General features: G+C 45.4%; 1 protein-coding gene across 7 annotated transcripts in view; it reads left to right on the plus strand.

Moving 5' to 3' along the window:
• The window catches only part of PPP2R2B (protein phosphatase 2 regulatory subunit Bbeta), a 453354-nt gene that overhangs the window by 383841 nt on the left and 49171 nt on the right, over positions 1-20342 (plus strand). For all 7 annotated transcript variants that reach the window (XM_046000716.1, XM_046000715.1, XM_046000714.1 and 4 more), the window contains one exon: positions 6894-7071. In XM_046000716.1, coding sequence (XP_045856672.1) covers positions 6894-7071 — 178 coding nt within the window. The remainder of the gene's footprint in view (positions 1-6893; positions 7072-20342) is intronic.

Raw genomic sequence — 20342 nt, forward strand, 5'->3', positions numbered from 1 at the left:
TTTATCCTGAACTCACAGTAATTGTCATTGGAGAGTCGTGAAGGATTTCCTTGAAGGAAGCCCAAAGAGACACATGGTGGCAACCTTGAAGTGAGGCTTGCATCCATGACTTCCTAGGTTCTCCACCTGCCTAACCATTTATTGCTTCTGGATGGAAGAGAAAAATCACCCCAGATTCTCCACCCAGCCTTACACCTGTGGTCCCGAGCACCAGGGTCACGGTTTCCTTGCACCAAGGAGGTGGTAGACAGCTCTCTTCTCTTTCTTTTCCATGTTGAACAGCCATGGTTTCAGCTTCCCCAGAGGGCTTGTTTAGGAGCAATGAGAAAGGGTAGGCAGTTGTGTTTTATCTGCCTCCAGTAAGATTCCTAAGGACCCTCTGTGTGCTAACTGCCTGGCATATAATAGTGTTTATTGAAGGTTCTATCTGGGTCCAGTGTGTGGTCATGACATTGCTCTGTGTCCTCCCTAAGTGAGGACATGGAGCACGTAACCCGTGACTGTCCTTTGGCCTATCAGTCCCAATATGAAATGTTGGTATCTCAGTATCTCTCCTCTATTGGGAGAGTGGTGGGGAGCCTGTGTTGAACAACAAGAAGGAGATATGGAACAAGCATGGATGTAAACTGATAGCAGTTTTCTCAAAAGGCCCCATAATGTCGATTATGTCATGTGTACAACCAAGGGTGTTCAAATGCATGCCTGCTGGACTCAAACATATTTGACCCAAGCTTACCGATCAGCTGAAATCCATTCACATCCTTCCACACCTGACCCTCTCTCTCTTCCTTCCCCATGGCTCCATCTTCTTTCTGTTCTGTAGCTCCTATCAGGCCATCTCTGCTCTCTGAGCCTTGCCTCGAGTCTGTCAGCTTGCTGGGGCACCGGAGGTTGCCATGGTAAACACAGCTGTTGTTTTTTCTCTGTAAAGAGTCGGTGCTCAAAGGCACGGGGGTCCTCACCTCTAGCCTCTTCCTGCTGTGCGTTTTCACAGATGTCGTTTCAAGTGGGGGCCGCAGCGGGCTGCAGGATTCTGCACAGCTTCCCTGTGTGTCTCTGAAGGGGGGCTTTGTGACCCGCCGACACCCACCTCGGTGCCATGGAAGATTGTGAAGAATCGCCCGCATGGTCACCAAATAAGCCCAATGACAGCAACATTCATTTTGTTAGTAAATGGGTTCTGGGGACTGAAAGATGATCTTGTATGTTCCAAGAGGAGGGACAGGAAAGATAATGAGAAAGGAGCCAAGGCGGGAAGACCAAAGGCCAGGTGGGGAGAGACAGAAGGAGTGGTGAGAGAGGGAGAGCGAGCAAGGAGTTTCTGAGCAGGAAGGCGAGTGTGTTGGACGGCTCCTTCAGCCTCCCGGTCACGTCTGTGATGCAGCACGGATTCCTGACCCCATGTCTGCTGCCATTGCTCCCTTACGAACTCCTCCCCAGCCGCAAAGATTCCTTGCTGTTCCTCCTGAACTGTAACCTCAAGTGCCAATGTTACCTCCCCCCCCCACCTCCTCCTCCTCATGGGCTCCGACTTTCACACCTGCTCTTCCCTCCGCTGAGAATGCTATTCCCCAGACAGCCGTCAGCTCCCTCCTGCACTGCATTCTGGTCTTCCCTCAAAAGCCATTCCCCATCCACACCCACCCTCTTCCCCAGTTCAGGCTCTCTTCATGTCTCATAGAGAGGGGGGACTTGAGCCCTTCATTAAGTCACAGCCACCTTCCCCCAGAAACACGTGGAGTCACACACTGACGTACACATTCTTCGTTTTCCATTTTCTCTTGTCTGAGCTTCTGCATGGGCTGGTCCCTCTGAGTACAGCATACCCCCTCCCTTCTCCACACCACGCCCTGCCTAATGGAGTCCTGCGAGCCCTTTGCACCCTGCCCGGTTTCATAACCTTCTCCCTCTGAGGTCTCCCTTCACCTCCCTAGGTGGACACAGAGCCCATTGGGCCAACATGGCCTGGGCGGTGCCTAGCGGCCTCCATCACAGCACAGAGCTCCTGCACTGAAATGTCTCTTTACTTGTCTCAGTCCCACACACCCCACTATGCTCTTCCAGGGCCCAAAATCGAGATTGACTGACAGCTTAGACTCCAGAGTCAAGTGTGCCAGCCATCCCTACCAGCTGTGTGACTTGCCACAAATTCCTTAACCTTTCTGGCCTCGGTTGCCTCATCTGTGCAACAGGGATCGTAATATTTACCACGCTAAATCATAGCGTGCTCATGAGAATTCAGTGATGAGTTGCTGAAATGTTTAAAACCTGCTAAGCAGCCGGCTGGGTGAGAAGATAGTGAGGACGCGTGAAACCTGAGGTGGAGGGCATGGAAGGCCTCTCCTGGGGTGATATTGAACAAAGACCTCAGCGATGAAGAGGAAGCAGCCATGGGGTTCTCTGGGCTCTTCGCACCGCCCTAATATTACAGATGAGAGCTGCGTCAGCTTTCAGCAGGTTACACTCTGAGACTGCTCTCTTGGGACGTGGCACCCTCTCCAGCTAATTTTCTCATACAATGCTGGCTGTCTTGCCAACCGGGCTGGCGTGATCCTCCTTTGGAACTAGGTTCAGGGCGATGAGGGGAAACGGAATCCAAGTGCAGAAGGAGTAGGAGGCACCTGAAGGAGGGACGTGAAGGGCATCCCACAGCCCTCTGGGGCCTGGGGATGCTCTTCTCTTTGCGAGTGCAGGGCAGCCTGGTCTCAGCTGATTTGAGCCTCACCCACCATGGCCAGCATGGCTCGGAAGAGACTTTGACCTACATGCTAAAAGGTCTTGGCTTGATCCTGGGTTTTGTCCAGTTTTCATTCTGACACTTGGCAGAAAGGGGGCTCTGGCCCTATAAAAATGGGTTGGGCACGTGGTTTGGGGGCAGAAGAAGCTCTGGGATGGGAGGGAGAACCCCAGACTGTGCCGGCAGCCCCTCTCTGGGTGACTGGACAAGGCATTTCACCTCGGCGGGTCCTGATTCCCTCATCCGCACATAGTAGGTACTGCCTGAGCCAGTTGTTTTCACACTTGCCTTATTCACAGAAATACTTATTTAAGCAAGATAGGATTGGGAATCCCAACGGACTGTCAAGAGTGATGAAGGAGGTAACACCTAGACAGCCAGGGCTCTCATTAAATCCCCATCCCCAGGGGCGCCTGGGTGGCTCAGCGGGTTAAAGCCTCTGCCTTCGGCTCAGGTCATGATCCCAGGGTCCTGGGATGAGCCCCGCATCGGGCTCTCTGCTCAGCGGGGAGCCTGCTTCCTCCTCTCTCTCTCTCTGCCTGCCTCTCTGCCTGCTTGTGATCTCTGTCAAATAAATTAATCTTTAAAAAAAAAAAAAAACTTAAAGCTTTAAATCCCCATCCCCATCACACATGCGCACACACATGCGGGCACACACATGCGTGCACACACACCGGATGGTCCTTGGGAAAGGCTCTAAGCACCCTTCCAAGATTCATTGTTCCATGAGTCAGTGTCACGTCGCCATAGCAGAGTCCTTCCAGAGTATTAGGCTGAACCACATGCAGTTATGGAGATTTGATGATTTTTGACCTGAAAAATGACAATTTCTAATTTCCCTCTAGTAGTTTCGTCTACAGTAGTGTGCTCACTCAGGAACCACACTGCCTCGGTTCAGCCCCTCGGCTGACTGTCCGTGTGACATTGGACCATTGGACGGGATACTTTAGCTCCCTGAAACTTCCCTGGGAAATGGGTGAACAGAAGAATCTTCCCCGGGGTCTTTGCCCCGAGAAGGCAGAGGGCTGGGTGAAGCAGAGCCCTGGACTCGGGGCGGGGGTGGGGGTGAGGGTGCTCCACCACAGTGACTGGCACAGGACACAGAAGTCGTGTCCATGAATGTTGTACAGAGAAAGCCCTGACGAGCGCCGGTGGGTCCAATCAGAGCAAAGTGCCCGGCTCTTCTCCCTATCTGGCCCAGAAGGCACTAGGTAGTCAGAGCAGTTGGCAAGCACGGTCCCAATGGGGCTTTCTGATGGGCTTGCCGGCCAGCTTAAACCAGACCTCTTCCTTCCCGTGAGGGGCATCATCAGGCAGTGGCCAGGCCTCACCCCGGGCATGGGAATGATGCCAGACTAGCTTGAATGATATTCTTCCCTCTGCCTTATCTGGGGGAAGCATCAGAGGCTCCCTCCCCAGACACCTCCACAGAGCCTTCCCCATTAAGTGGTACATCATGGAATATGTCAGCCTGAATTAGCAGGCAGCCCCGTCACGTTAAGCTGACGCTCTGGGCTGGCAGTTCCCACTTTGTAATGCCTCTTGATCCCGGCTGTCACGCTCCCTCCCTGTCACCAGAGCCACAGGAAGCCTCTGCAGACAATGCGCCCCCGCCCCGTAATGAAGGAGGCTCAGGGAGGACAGGAGGAGGAGCCACGGGAAGTCCTTGCAAATTCCATTTCTTCTGTGGCCCGGGGGAGCCCACTTTGAGCTCTGCTACATCTGGGGATGGGGGGCGAGCAGAGGAAGCACAGGTAGCCCTCCAAAGCACCAGGTGGGGAGTTCCTTTATGACACACTACAAAAGCGTGGCATGTGTTTTGGAAAGCACACAGAGTCGTTCCCCCATTCAAATACCAGGAACACTCACAACATCATATTGAGGTTGCTAGAGGCAGCTTAACTGTAAACCTCGTGGACTACCACTACAGTTACTACTATCAGTAATGCTGTCGGTTCCACAAATACCAGTGCTGTGTATTCATGTCACATCGGGACCATTCATCACTTCCTGTCACGTACAATACATGAGTGTGGTGGGAGACGGTGCAAGGAACACCAGCTCTGCAGTCAAGTAGGCGCTCGTAGTAAATTCTGACAATGCCTCAGAGCCCCCACAGCCTCCTCTAGCTGGGCAGCTCTGGGCCGGTGACTTCAACTCTCTGAACCTGAACTTTCTCCTTGCAATAGTACTCCCGCTAGTCCCTATTTCACAGAGGTGGTGAAAGAATTCCCAGGAACAGGGTATGAAGAATGATTGACACAGAGGCGTAAATGCCCAATAACTATTTGTGAGGAGAGTTCCCAAGAGCAGAGACACTTTCTTTAATCCATTACAAAGTCTTGACTTGGATGCACCCTTCACTGGTGTTGATAGTGTATCATCTTCCTTTCCAACTTTTTACTTCATTTGTTCTCTACCTTGTACTCCACCTTACATCAGGAATGATTGCATCAAAACTTTGATCATACCACAGTCACTGAAAGTCTTTTTATTTCTGCCCATTTCTCTAAAGATAATAGCAAAAATCTTTTGGAGGAGGAGCCTTGCCTGTGACCTATCCTGTTACTTCATCTCTTACCAAGGTTCCCATCACTACCTCTGTCTCACCCACATTGACTTATCAGCCCTTCATTCCTGTCCTACCCCCACCGCAGGACCTTTGCATGGGCTATTTTCTCCAGCTAGAACATTCTTCTCTCCCTTCCTGGACTAGTAAACATCTTCTCATCCTTCACAGTGATCCATCCCAAACTTCCTCACACCAGCTCTCCAGAACTCTCTGGCCATGTTAAATCCCCCCTTGCATGATATCCTCTCCTTTGGGAAACTTACTGCATTTTATTATGACATGACTTTGTATTTACCTCCTCCATCTAGACCAGCTGGATGAAGGCAGGAAGTGTCTGGTTTTGCTCACCAGTTGGATCCCCCCGGCCCTTGCAGTCAAATGCTCTACCACTGCCCCCAGGACCTTGTATATAGCCTAATAAATGTCTCTGAAAGAGCGAGAAGGAGGGTGAACAAAAGGACATATTATCTCCACAGATCCCAACTACCCTTCCTGATAACTAGGGCGTAGTGGGTATTACTGTTAATCACCCATGGTCACACAGCCTTTAAGCGTGTCATGAATCTGTGATGAGAACCCAGATCTTACAGTACTTGCCATCCCTGAGCTTATGCTCTAAAACCATCATCCATAATTGGGGGAGAGGGCTCACAAAAGACTTGCCCACCCGTCCCTTTCCTGGTGTTCGGAGGATCCCTAGTTCTTCCTACCTCCACGCTGCCTGTCTAGCACGACAGCAATAGAGTACTCTGATTCTTCTTTTTTTTTTTTTCTTTTTTTAAAAGATTTTATTTATTTATTTCACAGACAGAGATCACAAGTAGGCAGAGACGCAGGCAGAAAGAGAGGGGGAAGCAGGCTCCCTGCTGAGCAAAGAGTCCATGATCCCTGGACCCTGAGCTGAAGGCAGAGGCTTTAACCCACTGAGCCAACCAGGCGCCCCTACTCTGATTCTTCTGAATTATTTATTTGATTTTAAAACTCTCAAAAGTTGGAAGGAGCTAAGCTCTTCCAAGACTGAACTGGGAAAATTCTGTTTTATAAAACGTTACACTGTTGAGATGAGTAAATGTAACCTTTGTTTCTGCCCTCTTCCCCTCACCCCCTGGGCTGAAACAAATCCAGAACTGAAGTCTTAATTGAGCACCTGCAAACGAATCAGTCGTCAAGTCCGCTCAGTTGCAAGAGATGACTTCCTTGAAAGGGAAATCATTTTGGTCCTTTTACTTTCTTTCTGGCAAAGGACCACATCTGTGTTTTGTGTTTGTTTTGTTTTGTTTTTAGTCTGTCCCCTGTTAGGCACTGGTAAGTTCTCTCTCACTTTCTCAGGAGCCAGTGATGGTGACACCTTTGAGAAGGATGTAAAACTGAAAGGAATAGACCAAAATCAATCAATCAATCAATCAATCAAACTAAAAGCAGCAGAGGAGACAGAAACCTGGGATTTATCAGTCTGCTTCTCTAACCTCAAGTTTTTAACTGCGGTCTTGATTTTGTGTGTGATGGTGAAGGACATAAACGTGCACATGTTTTCCCTGGTGAAGAGTTTTGGTTCTGAAGTGTTCTGTTTCTCTTCCATCCCAGGTGCCTGTCCTAAGACCCATGGACCTGATGGTGGAGGCCACCCCACGAAGAGTATTTGCCAACGCGCACACATATCACATCAACTCTATATCTGTCAACAGCGACTATGAGACCTACATGTCAGCTGATGACCTGAGGATTAACCTCTGGAACTTTGAAATAACCAATCAAAGTTTTAGTATCCTTTCCTGAGGGCCAATAACCAGTTGGCTTGAATCATAAGTATTCAGGTATGATCAAGCTTTGGGGGAAGTAGAAGAGAAAGAAGCCATGACTACCACTGCTCCTAGCAGTTGTGGGGGCTGTTCCCTTTTCAGTTGTGTCGGCATCCATCCTTCATCCTAACAAACTTAGAGAAGTATTGAATTACTGATGTAGTGGTCCAGTGCTGCCTCTAGGTTGGAACTCGGAGTCAGTTCATTGACAAAGAGGCATTCGTGTGTCATGAATTCAAGTCAGTTGCAACTTTATCAACTATAAGATAAGACTTCTCATTTGAGAAGTGCATATATTGTAATTTTACAGATTGATGAATTTCCACAGAGCACACCTGTATAATGAGCATCCAGATCAAGAAACTAAACTGTGTTAGCAACCCTCACGTCCCCATCATGCTTCCTTCTAGTCCCCATACACCAAAGGTATATTTGATATAACAACCCCCTCATGTAAATATTACTGTCCCCTATTTAGCTAAAATCCAGCAACATCAAGAAAATTGTTGAATGAGCATCTGAGCCAACATTCTAATTCCATTACAATGAGTCTCTGTTTCATAATGTGGATGGGTCATTTATTCCCTACCTCTCCTGTGGCCCATCCCACCATAACCCTGACTCCTCACTTGAATTCCCATTCTCAGGTAATGATTTCTCTATCCAGGCTGCTGAGCACCTGACCTGGGAGTCAGTATGGATTTTCTTCTCTCACTCAACCAGCTTCCCTACCCCCAACGCAATCTATGAGTCCTACTAGTGCTTATTCTGAAGTATATCTCAGATCAGCTCCTTGCCCTCTCTCCCTCTCCACTCCTGCTACCCTACATGAGCATAGGACACTATCCCCTCCTCTACGTGACTACAGTAATCTCCTGTTTAGTCTCCTTTTTTTCTTGATCTTCTATATAGTTCACGTTCCCATAAAAGAGTGGACCTTTCAGTATTTAATTCAGATTTCATTCTTCCCCTGCTTAAGACACTCTAATAACTTCCCAATGAATTTAGAATAAAACCCAAGTTCTTTACCTTGAACTATAAGATTCTCTATGGTCTGGTCCCTGCCTCCCTCTTTGATATCCTGTCATATCACTCTCCCTGAATTCACTCTGCTTCAGCCAACACATCTCTTTTCTGTTCCTGGATAAACCTTGTTCTTATGTCTCTTCTTTGTATTTGCTGTCCCCTCTTTCTGGAATACTCTGTCCCCAGAGTTCACATGGCTAACTACATCCCATCGTTCACATTTCAAACTCATGACACCTCCTCAGAGGCCCTTTTCCCATTAACTACCAAGTAGCTACCAATAGCCCTCTATCCCTCTTATCTTCACGTACATATCACTATTTGAAATTGTGTGTGTGTGTGTGCATGCATGTGTGTATTTTGGATTTCCCCATGTTTAAGTGTAAATTCTATGAGAGAAGGGGCTTTATATGATCCATTCTTGTATCTGAGTACCTAAGAACATTCTGAGATACAGAAAATGACATTTTGATTAGCCAGGGCAAGTTTGAAGTGTGATAGATCACTGAAATGGAACTATCCAGTGAACAGTTGATTACTTTTTTTTAAGATTTACTTAAAGAGAATGAGCTGGGGGAGGGGCAGAGGGAGAGGAACAAGGAGACCCCCTACTGAGCAGGGAGCCTGACCCAGAGCTCAATCTCACAACCCTGGGATTGTCACCTTAGCTGAAACCAAGAGTCAGATGCTTAACTGACTGAGCCGCCCAAGTGCCCCAGTGATCATGAAATTTACGCTGGAAATTTCACTTAAAGATTACGTTCGTTATAGTAAAGCTATGAATCTTTTGATAAAAATAGTCTACATAGTGTCTCAAACACAAAGAAGATGATTTCTGTTATAAAGTCCATTATGATCATCACCACCAAAAAGCAACCTCCTCCAAACTATGAATCAAAGAAATAGGTCCTTCCATCTTACAGCTCCCCACTGTCACCAGCCTGACCTGCAGTCAAGACAACAAAAGGAAATATTGTAGAGAACCCCACACAGGAGGCTCTTTTGGGCCAGGCCCTCAAATAGCATGAATCCCATTGGTTAGAAGTCAGTCACATGTCTACCTCTAACTGCAAAGCAGGCTGGGAAATGTAGTGTAGCTATGTGTGTTTAAAAAAAAAAAAATATATATATATATATATATATATATAGACCTGGTTTCGGTACACAGCTAGCTAGTCTCCACCACGGAAAAGTGCTTGATAGTTGCCCAAGGCTTTTTTTTTTCCTTACGTCTTTATTTCAATTGCAGTTAATTAACTTACAGTGTTATATTAGTTTCAGCTGTACAATATGGTGATTCAACACTAGCATAAGTCACCCAGTGCTCATCATGACCCTCCTTAACGTCTATCACCTATTTCACCCATCCCCCACTCACCTCCCCTCCAGTAACCATTACTTTGTTCTCTATATGGAAGAGTCTGTTTCTTGGTTTGCCAAGGTCTTCTAAGAAAGGCAGTTTAAGCAAGCAATGGCTGTGATGGAGGCACTAAGACCTGATCCTCAGGACCATGACTGGCACCTCCTGTTGGTCATGGAGCAGACTCGACCTACTGTCTGAGCCTCAGAAGACCTGCCTACAGATTTTGTCTGGAAGTTCAGCTGCAAATAGGATGAATGTGGGTTGTGGTTCCCTCTCTCCCTTTACACCTTTTCCAGGAGCCAGGAATCTGCTTGGTCTCAGCTGCTGTCTCTCTGAGCGCCTGCTGTCCCCAGTCTAGGTGACATGTTTTCTGGATTTGCCTCTAGGCCTTCAAGAGGGAGGAGGGTTTCTTTAGGCATTTGGGGAGACAGATGCCTTGGGGAGAATGCAAAGGGGAAATATTAATAGCACAATTTAGGTTATATTCTGCAGATGTGTGACAGCCTGCCAGATGCTGGCATACAAATGAGACTGTGCCACTCACCCTGAAAGCAGCCATATGTAAAATCATCATCGTCATCATGAGGATGATGATCACTGGTATCTATACAGTTCTTTTCAACCACACTGCCTTAAGTGCAGAGCTGATGGTATAAACTGGGACCCTTTTGCCTCCTGTCACTGAAGTGTAGCCACCTCTGGGGGAGGACGCAGCCAGCTTTCAAAACACCCTCAGAAAAACACCAGCCAGCAGGCAGCTCTTATTAAATCACACAGTGTTTAACGCCATTTCCATGATGCCTCTTATCCACTACGAAGGCTAGGAAACATGGTTCGGGTTAGAATGCTGGGGCTCCCGGGAAACAGTAGGAGTTCACGGGGATGTAGTGAAGGGGCTTCTAAGCACGATGGGGCCTTTCTTTGTCTTCAGGATTAGCATTTATGAGCATGACAACTAGAAAAATAGAACTATCATATCAGTCTGATGATTTCATAGATCCTGAAAAATCCACTTAAGTTACAGAGCAAGTATATGTGAAGAAAAGTGAATAGTAAGACAAGCGGTCTTGCAGTCTGGTTAAAAAATAGTCATGACTTCCCCTGCCTGGCATTTGGTGACACTGGCATTACAGCTGAGGACACAGCTGTGGAGTCCTAAAAGTTCTAGAAGCTCTCTAAGTCCCAAAGTTCACTCTCAGCTCTACCACTTGCTGAGTATGGAAGCTTTAACATGGTTCTTAATTTATCCGGCCCTCTGTTTCATGATCTTTAGAGAGGAGCTCTATCAAAGACGATTGTGAGAACTATTTTTTTTATTCAGATCTGTTTTTATTTCTTATTTTTTTATAAACATATAATGTATTTTTATCCCCAGGGGTACAGGTCTGTGAATCGCCAGGTTTACACACTTCACAGCACTCTCCATAGCACATACCCTCCCCAATGTCCATAACCCCCCTCCCCCTCTCCCAACCCCACCTCCCTTGTGAGAACTTTTTAAAAGATTATATTTTATTTATTTATATTTAAAAGATTTATATGTTCAATATGTGTATGTGGTTAAGTTTTATATATACAATTGACCCTTCAACAGCATGGGTTTGAACTACACCGGTCCACTTACACGCTGATTTTTTTTGATAAATGCAGTACGGTACTACAAATGTCTTTTTCTCTTCCTTATGATATTCTTAATAATGTTCTCTTTTCTCTAGCTTGCTTTATTGTAAGAATACAGTTTATAATTATATATAGCATGTAAAATATGTGTTAATCAACTTGGGTTATCAGTAAGGTTTCTGGTCAACAGTAAGGTATTAGTCATTAAGATTTAAGGGAGCCAAAATTTACATGTGGATTTTTGATTGCACGGGTGTCTCTGGCCCTAGTCCCCACATTGTTCAAGGGTCAACTGCATATAAAATATATCCATATATGTGTATATACCTATATATGTATGTACGTATATGGACGCATATAATGCTTGTACATATACAGAGGCATATATGCATTTAGAAACATATATGCTTAGGTCAGTGCCCTAATGAGCAATCAACAGGTTTTAAAACAAGGGTGATCATCATGGAAAGAACAAGGAAACTAAAAAAGTTGAATGATAATACAGTGGATTCTATTCTGCTTCATTCATTGTCTGGTCTTCTCCATTCTAGACTCCTCCTTCGGTTTTGCAGTTGGATGTTCTTTTCAAGATGTTGCTCATTCTACTCTAGATCCCACATACTTGCAGGATCTCTGAGGCCCAGGGCCTTGTGTTTACCACCAGATCAGATTGAAGCATTCCTGGCCTCGTGACAGCTTGAATCCTCTCCCTTCCCTCCATAGCCAGTCTGTCTTTGTCTCATATAACAGGTTCTGTCTTGAAATGGTCAGACCGTGTGGCCTTAATGGGTTAACTACTTTAGGATAATAATAACAACTCATTGCTATGGTAGTGATTTTCTAAGGCAAGAAGCAACCCTAGTTTTCAAATTAGTTTTCTGTGGTATACTTCGGATGCTTGAAACTCTCTCCTCAGGACTAAGAATGAGTTCACCGGGCCTTTACCTAGTCCAATATGGGACCTATTAACAGGCTCCTGTCAAGTAAAAGTAAAGATACAGCCCTCAACAACTGGATAGTGGGTACCTAGTCTGTGCCCGGCACTGCACTTAAGCCATGGGGATAGAAAAGTGAAGAGAAATTTCCTGCTTTCAGAATGACAGTCATCAAATAATCACACTAATAAGCATATAATTACAAACAGAGGAAAGGAAATACAGTTGTGTGAATGCTTCTTTTTCGAAATCTGATTCAGACAAGGGAGTAAAAGAAGACTTTGCAGAGGAATTGATGACTGAGTTGAGATCTGAAAGAGAAAGAGTATGAGCTAACTTGGCAAAGAGGTCGGGGGAGATTGGTCTAGCATGTACAAAGGGCATGTGGCAGGAGGGAGTATGGCAATGTTGGGGGAACTCTAAAAAGGCCATTGTGACTAGAGCTCAGAGAATGTGGTGGAACATAGTGTAAGCAAGCCTAAAATGGTCAGCAGAAGCCACATCTTACAGAAGTCTGTTCTCTGGGCATGACACAGAACATCTCTCTGAGAGAAGACATCTGGAATCAGAGGGTGCTTCATTAATGACCTTGGTCTTAGCAGCCCCTGTGCATCAGCTTCATTTGTCAACTAAGCTGAGGCCCTTTTGGACTTGATTTCCTCATTAGGGGACCTCAACTCTTGGCTTTTGTCTCTCTGTAGTACCTTGGACAGCGGCCTTCCTTTCATTCTGGTGGGATTCTACAAGCCAGGCTTTGAAGAAAACGTGGGGCCTGATACCAGTTCATCTCCCTTATTGCTGCTCTGGCTTCCACCCACAAATGTACATATCACTCTGAGACTGGCATCTAGTGTAAAAGGAGAGCATTCCAGTGACAGCCCTGGTAGGTTTTCGAAGGTCTGGTGCTTTGCTTATGTGGCTGCTGACTGTCTGTGCCATACCTCGGATTTTATGAGATGAGGGATTTCCCTCTGCACGGGGAAAGCCCCTTCGACCTCATGTTGTCAAGGGAGCAGGCAAGAATGCAGCCAGGCAGAGTTCTTGGGCTTTTTGAGCTTCCTAGAGAAGTAGAGCTTAGTTGTTAGGAGTGCTTAGTAGTTAGTAATAGTTAGCTTGGAAGTTAGACTCAGGAGTCACATTCAGTGGATTGGAATCCAGTTTTATCTCCTAAAATATGTGTTACCTGAAAAGTTGCTTAACATCTCTCCGACCCTCCATTTCCTCATCTGTTAAGGGAGATAATAATACCAGGTATCTTGTAAGGTTATTGTGAGTATTAAATGAAATCATCATGTCGACTTCTTAGCCAAGCACCTGGCACAGAGAAGAGACTTAATAAATAGAAGCTATTATTATCTGTAACATTTTCCCAGGTCTCTGTTCTTCTAATCTTGTTGCCTGGATCCCATTCTTTAAAAAAAAAAAGGTAAACGATTTACAGTATCCAGGCCTGGCATCTTGACCTATTATTGACCTACTATGGATTTTCTGCATTTTAAAAAACTATGCCTAGGGAAGGTTGCTAAGTCACAATGACTTAAAGTAAAATCCATAAACATTTATTGAACATTTACTATGTGTACTGGAAATGCCAAGATGAGTAAAACTCCATCCCTGGTATTATAGCTCTTATAATCTGAAGGGTAGATGAATCAGAGTTCAACCAGAGAAGCAAAACTCTTGGGGGAGCACCATGTGTATGTGTGTGTATCTGTTCTTCTGTCTTTCTGCCTACAGAGAGAGAGAAAGGACAGGAGGGAGTGGGAGAGAGACTGACTTATTAAAATGAATTAGCCTTGCAGTTGTGTGGCTGGCCAAGCAGGTCCGGGATCTGTAAGGGAATCAGTCAGGAATGGAAAAATCACAGGTGGGTTGGAATAGCACAAGCACGATTTGAAGCTTGTCCACACATTGTGGTCAGGAAGACAGAACAGTTTTGAACCCAGCAGCCTTTAGGAGTCACTTACTCAGGGAGGGCCTAAGCTTTCCCTTAAATATTTTCCAGCTGATTAATCCAGGCCCACCTGGGATAATCTTCCTTTGATGAACTTCAGGTCAACCTCTTGGGGTCTTTAATCACATCTGTAGAATCTCTTACAGCAGATTCCCTAACAATAGAACTTGTGGGAGGAAGAGTGTGTGTGTGTGTGTGTGTGTGTGTGTGTGTGTGTGAGAGAGAGAGAGAGAGAGAGAGAGAGAGATACACAACAGCTGCTTCTTCCCTTCTGTCCTCCAAACCTCCTGAGCCTGTGTTAGCCCACCATAACCAGAAATATCCTACAAAGGGAACACTAGGGATTCAGCCTAACCAAGTTAACATATCACAAAACCAGCAAAGCAAGTATGTGGACGGAGGGAGACAGACATGTCCTCATACTAGGGAAGGTGAGACTAACAATTTTTGGAGCCTGTATTAAGTACCAGGTATGTTCTACACATCATCTCTTGTAGTTTCTGGCCTCTTTCTGTAGATGAGCTATCAAGTCTAAAGGCTTTCAAGATTATGTAGCTGGTCACAGACTTGGGGATTAAAATCTCAGTCACTCTTACTTCATACTCCAGTGAGATATCCTCTATCTCACCATCTCAAATTACTCAGTTAGTACTAATAAAATGGGCTACATGTTAAATATATTCAAGGTGCTAGGACACAGGACCCAGGACAGGGAGAATCATGAAGGAAAGGCTAGAACGCATCATAAAGTAACATCTGAACTGAACTTTGAAGGGAATACTGGGTGTTTCCTAATGGAAGAATTCAAACTCTATGTCACGTGAATAGCAGAGTCCACAGTTATGGGATTTTCAAGTACTCCTCCCCCAAATCATGAAGATAATCTCAGCCCAGTGTCTTTTGTAGCTCACTATATACTCATAAGCAGTAACTAATGTGGCACCATGTGTCTCTTTGTCAGTCTCTCATATTGAGCCTAGCAATTGGCAAACCCTCCATAAATATTTGCACGTTGGCTTTTTTTAAGCTCTTAAAAGAGGAATATCCCTTAGAGTCCTCTTCAGAGATTGCTGGTGTCTTATCATCAAGTAACACATCCATTCAGCTAATAAGATCTGGAAGCTTGGTAATCAGTACTTAATATCCAAAGATTGCATTCAGACTTTGGAAAGGGGGGGGGGAGCAATTCATGTCCCCTAAAAGGAAATCCAACTCTAATGTGGTTAAGACTGTTCTCCACATTCAGTACTGGCAGACTCTAACTACGGCAACATGAAAAACTTCAACTGCTCTTGAACATGGGTGTCTTTCCCAGGCCAGTGTAGACTCCGCTCTCCAGCCTGGCCTGCAGAAAGGCCTCCTGTTCAGTTTTCCTGCCCTTGATCGGCTTAGGTGGGGCTTAGAAAGGAAATGAAACAAAACAAAAACAAAAGAAATATTGTTATTATCAACAAAATCTGCACAGATAAAGACAGAAGCATGCAAGGACGTCAGCTTCAAAAGCCCACGAAACTAATGCATAAGCTATCTGTGGAAAAATAATTTTTTTTTAAGATGGGATTATTCAGTCTACTGTAAAGCTATTTAATAACTTTCTCCATGAAATTATTTCATAATCAAAATTCTCAGAGGTTATTGGAGTAAATAGGATTATGCCCATTCAAAGACGAAAAAAATCAAAACTGAGAGAGAAAAAAATGGCTTTCCTATGTTCTGCAAGCAAAACAGACTTGGAATCCAAATTGAATCCCAATCTCCTGACCCAATTTTGTTCCAAGTATGGTATTTATCCCAGTATCATCTTGAACTTTACCCATGGAGATCAGGCCTCTGGTATCTTACCTGTCTCATGGATGGTTCTAACACAAGGAAACTACTTTTTATTTTTTATTGTTTAAAAATAAGTATTTATTGTGGAGATTATTAGAATCACCTGTAATCTCGCCTCTTAGTTTTGGTTGTATATACAGGGGATATACATCACAATTTAACATCGTGCTAGCTAATTCAACTACAAGGGCTGAGAAAAACAAATAAATAATGAAAGGAGAAAAAAATCTTAACTCTATTTATCCAGAAAGCCGTCTTCCATTCAGCCTAGGACATACACACACCCTGTCAACCCACACACGTACCATTTCTCCCTCTCTTCCCTGCTTTCTTTTTCTGCTTAGCAGTTATTACTGTCTAGTATATTATATATTATGTTGATCTGCCTTGCTTTGTGACCATGTGCCCTGCTAGGATATAGGCTCCACAGATCAGGAGGATTTTTTTAGATGTTTTGATCATGGCTGTAACCACCCCTGCCCCCTCCAACCCAGAAAAGTACTAGCAGTTTCTCTGTAAATATTTATGGATTTACGTGAAGGAATGAATGAATGAGTGAATGGAAAGGTAAATTACCCTTTGTAAACTAGAGTTACTAAAGGGTAACTTACATGCTGACCTTCCATCTAATCCCTATAAGATACTAACCACACTTTCTTCCATTCTGTATTCTCTCTGTCTCTCTTTCTCTGTTTTTTTTTACATGACTCTGGTCAGACTGTGTGTATATTTTGTATCTAACTTCTCTCACCTAAGTTTATATATATATATTTTTATATGTATATATTTATACTATACATATATATTTATACCATATATAGTATAAAGATATATACTATGTAACTCATATAATACCTTGTCTTTTCCTGTCCTGAAATACTACTTGATTAAAAGAAAATGTGGAAATGATAACTGATAATTGAAAATTCATAGACCCACCCAGAGAGAACTATTACTAACATTTAGAATCTTGCCTTTTGGCTCATCAGTTTCAGAGTGTAAGTTTTAAATGACCTTATGATCATGCTATAGATGCAGTGTTTCACAGCTTTTTAACAGATTTAGAATTTCATTGCAAAAACAAAGATCAAAATTTACTTACTCGTTTCCCTATTTCTGTATATACAGTTTATTGTCGATCTCTTTTTTTTATCGTGTTGCAGTAGACTTTTTTTTTTTTTTTTGGTAGAAAGCTTTTTGCAAATTGGAGATGAAGGAAATGACTTTTGAACGGTCCCCGTGCTACCCCTTAGCATCCTGCCATTACCTTCTCCATTCCCTCACCCCACTGGTGATGTAATTTATGACTCTGGCTTCTTATTTGTTTGAAGCCAATCCCATAAGGGGTGACCTCCCAGTGTCTTCAATTATTATTTTAAATGATGCCTTAGGCCCTGCCTGGCACAGTGATGCCCTCACCTTCCCTCCTTCCGCCTTCCAAGCATGGAACTCAGCTGCCAAACTAGCTGTGCCCCCTCCTGTCCTCGGAGCTGCCTCCAGAGTCCCAACAGAGAAGCAGATTAACCCCTTTTGTTAGCAGAGGTAATTTGTCTGGGCTCAGCATTAATAAGGAATGCCATAAGCAGTTGGGGTCAGGAAGAACAGATCTGTCAAGCCCCAGGGTTAATTTAATAGCAATCTGTTGGCTGTCTGCCTTGTATATTAGCCATGAATCCAGTGTTATGCTTTGCTTTTGCCATTTAGTTCTTTGGGACAACAGGGAAATAATTTGGATAGAGAGTTCTGAAGCAGAGGGAAGAGAAAATTGACTGTCAAAAGGCATCATTCTGTTTTCAAGATAATACAGGAAGCCACGCACTGCTTATCTCTTTTCTCTTTCCCTCCCGACATGAAGGGCAAAACCACATATGCCGAAGGCGTGCATCTCCCTTTAGAACAGAATAAGGTTCTGGGTTTCTGGATGAGGCAGTTGTGAAATACCCCATTCCTTCATCCCCATCAGCTGCAGAATTTTGGTAACTAGTCCCCTCCTGCATGTTTTTTTAGAACTCAGCATATCCTCCATCAGTGAACAGTTCAAGAAATCCCATATGTTTCTGTTCCAGTTGATGGTTCAAAAAAGAAAAAAAATAATTATCCCATCATAGGAGACAGGAATCCTGCGTCAGATGCTGTGTCCAAACTCTGATTCTGAAAAATGTGACCACCAAAGTGGTCAGTGAATTTAAAAAACACAGGCTGCCCTCTGGGATTAGCCAGAGCCAGGATGACTGCAGTCAGAAGGGCTGTCTCTGGAAGGGCCCCTCCTCAGGGGAGGGAGAGTAGCCTGTGGCCAAGCTCCCAGGCCCTGAAGTCAGACAGCCTGGGTTCGAATCCCAGCTCCGCCCCCTGCTAGTCCTGTGACCTTGGTTACTTCACCTCAGTTACTGCTTCCTCCTGTGGAGAGTAGGCCTGTTCCTAGTACTAACCTCAGAAGGCAGAGATGAAGGTCAAATGAGACAATGCGTGGCACTCAGTAAATGTTAACTGTTGATTATTATCCTCTTGCTGTCCTTGGCATCACAGTTATTAAAGAGAATTGGAGCCATCGCCGAACCCTGTGGAGTCAGACATTCTAGTCAAAAGGGCAATGCTTGGGGATGAGGGATGATGGGGAGGCGTCAACGTCCAGCTTGGGTGGAAGGGAGGGAGCGAGGGAGTGCAGGAAGGAGGGAGCCTAGATCCAGAGGAAGCAGCCCGAAGCAGAGTCTGGAGCCCATGCCCCTGGTGCTGTTCTGGGTGCTGGAGGATGTTCCTTCCTGCTTTCATGGATATCTTTAAGCACTGCATTTTCACACGTTCTGACTTCGGGCCGTTATTTTTAGGTAAGAAAGAAATAACAGTAGCTGTCGCACCTCCCCCTCCCACACAGCAATGATCCCTTCCAGTTAGGCTTGTTTTTAGAGCTCTCCCGGTAGCAGTTGAGAAAGCTGACACCAGATTTTCGTGCCCTATTTTAGGAAAAGAGAAACATGCTCCCCGTCGTGCTAGGCTCTAGAGGCTCTTTCCAAAGGGCGATGAGATCTGACAGCAGCTACACGCGAGCCTCTGCTCACCCGATCCCTGAGCCGTGGCCACCTAAGCCCAGGACAGCGGTCTGGTGTGGGAGTAGGGGGAGGGCAGAAGAGAACATCAGAGAGGCAGCTTAGGGCCTCCTGGGGCCTAGCCTCCTGCGCCCCAGCAAGCAGTGCTAACTGCAATCAGATTTAAAACCGTGGCAGCCGGTCGAGTTGAAAGGTAGTGTTTTGTGAATCCAGGGGACCCACCTGCTCTGGAGACCCAAGTCATATTTGCATCTGGTTTGGTGGGGGAAACAGCAGTAAAATGTAGTGTTAGTTGAGTCGCCAACTAATTTTAGAAAGCCCCGACAGGGCTTCTGAGAGATAATTGAAGGGGAGAAGGGCACAACAGACTACAGAGCCCTTATGGCGCCCGATCTCCTGCTGGAGCATAGGAGACGTGTGGGAGCCGATGACTATGTCCTCGCTGGTGTGACTGGAGAAACCAGCACATTTACTTGTACCTCGTGTGTGCTCCAAGGAGGGAACTGTGCCCCTAACTTTATGAAAAGCAGAAAAGGTTTTCCTCCATCCCAGCCTAACAGCAGAGTCTGTGTCACGTTATGGCTTGTTCAGTCGAGGCACTGTTTCCCAAAACGGGGTGGACGAGCTCCTGGCACAGACACCAACATTTTTATCTTAATTGATATGCATTTATTTCACATATATTATTTAAAATGTGACTAGCCCCTTAAACCCATGGTTTCATGACTTCTAAGCTTACAGCTTAGACAAGGCTAAGGGAACGAAGGGAGTTGATAGCGAAGCCAATGGGAAGGACACGTGTTAAGCAGATCCCCACTGGAGAAGTACCTGTGGGCGCAGTCACAAAGGGGGCTCACGAGTGGGGAAGTCTAGGAAAAGTGGGAATTGCTTTGGTCAGCTTTCCCGTGTGACAGCCCATGTCACAGCCCATCCATGTCATAAGCCCATGCCTTTACAGGCAGTTTCAGGTCCTCAGACAGCACCTCGGCCTTAGCCAGGTGCCCCTCCGCAACCTGCATGCAGGTCCCCCGAGCTCTGGGGTGGCACAGACCCATCCCTTCCCTCCTGACAGACCTCGTGCCCACGGAGTCATGTCCATAATTCAAAGACCAGATGTTTCATTTCAGTATACAGGGGTGTGGTCTTGAAAAATGGAGTTATAATAGTTCTTGATCAGAAAGGAAAATACTAAAGAAGGAAAAAATAACAGATGCTACAACAAAGATGTATTCCATGGGAGACTGAAATGGTCCCACCATACAACTGGAGGGCTTTTTTGGGGGGTGCTTAAACTCCCAGCCAAGCTCTAAAGCAAATCACAGCTTCTGGAAGCGTGAGGTCCCATGTATCTTCGGGGAGCGAAATGGCGCGTAATTCCTCGAAAGCACAAGTTTTTCACCTGAGAGGAAATCTTGGTGCCATCCCTCCAGCCATGGGACATGGGGCAGGCCCCCCCTCCACC

The sequence above is a fragment of the Meles meles genome, chromosome 3 (genome assembly GCF_922984935.1).
Source record: "Meles meles chromosome 3, mMelMel3.1 paternal haplotype, whole genome shotgun sequence".
In the NCBI taxonomy this organism is placed as follows: Eukaryota; Metazoa; Chordata; class Mammalia; order Carnivora; family Mustelidae; genus Meles; species Meles meles.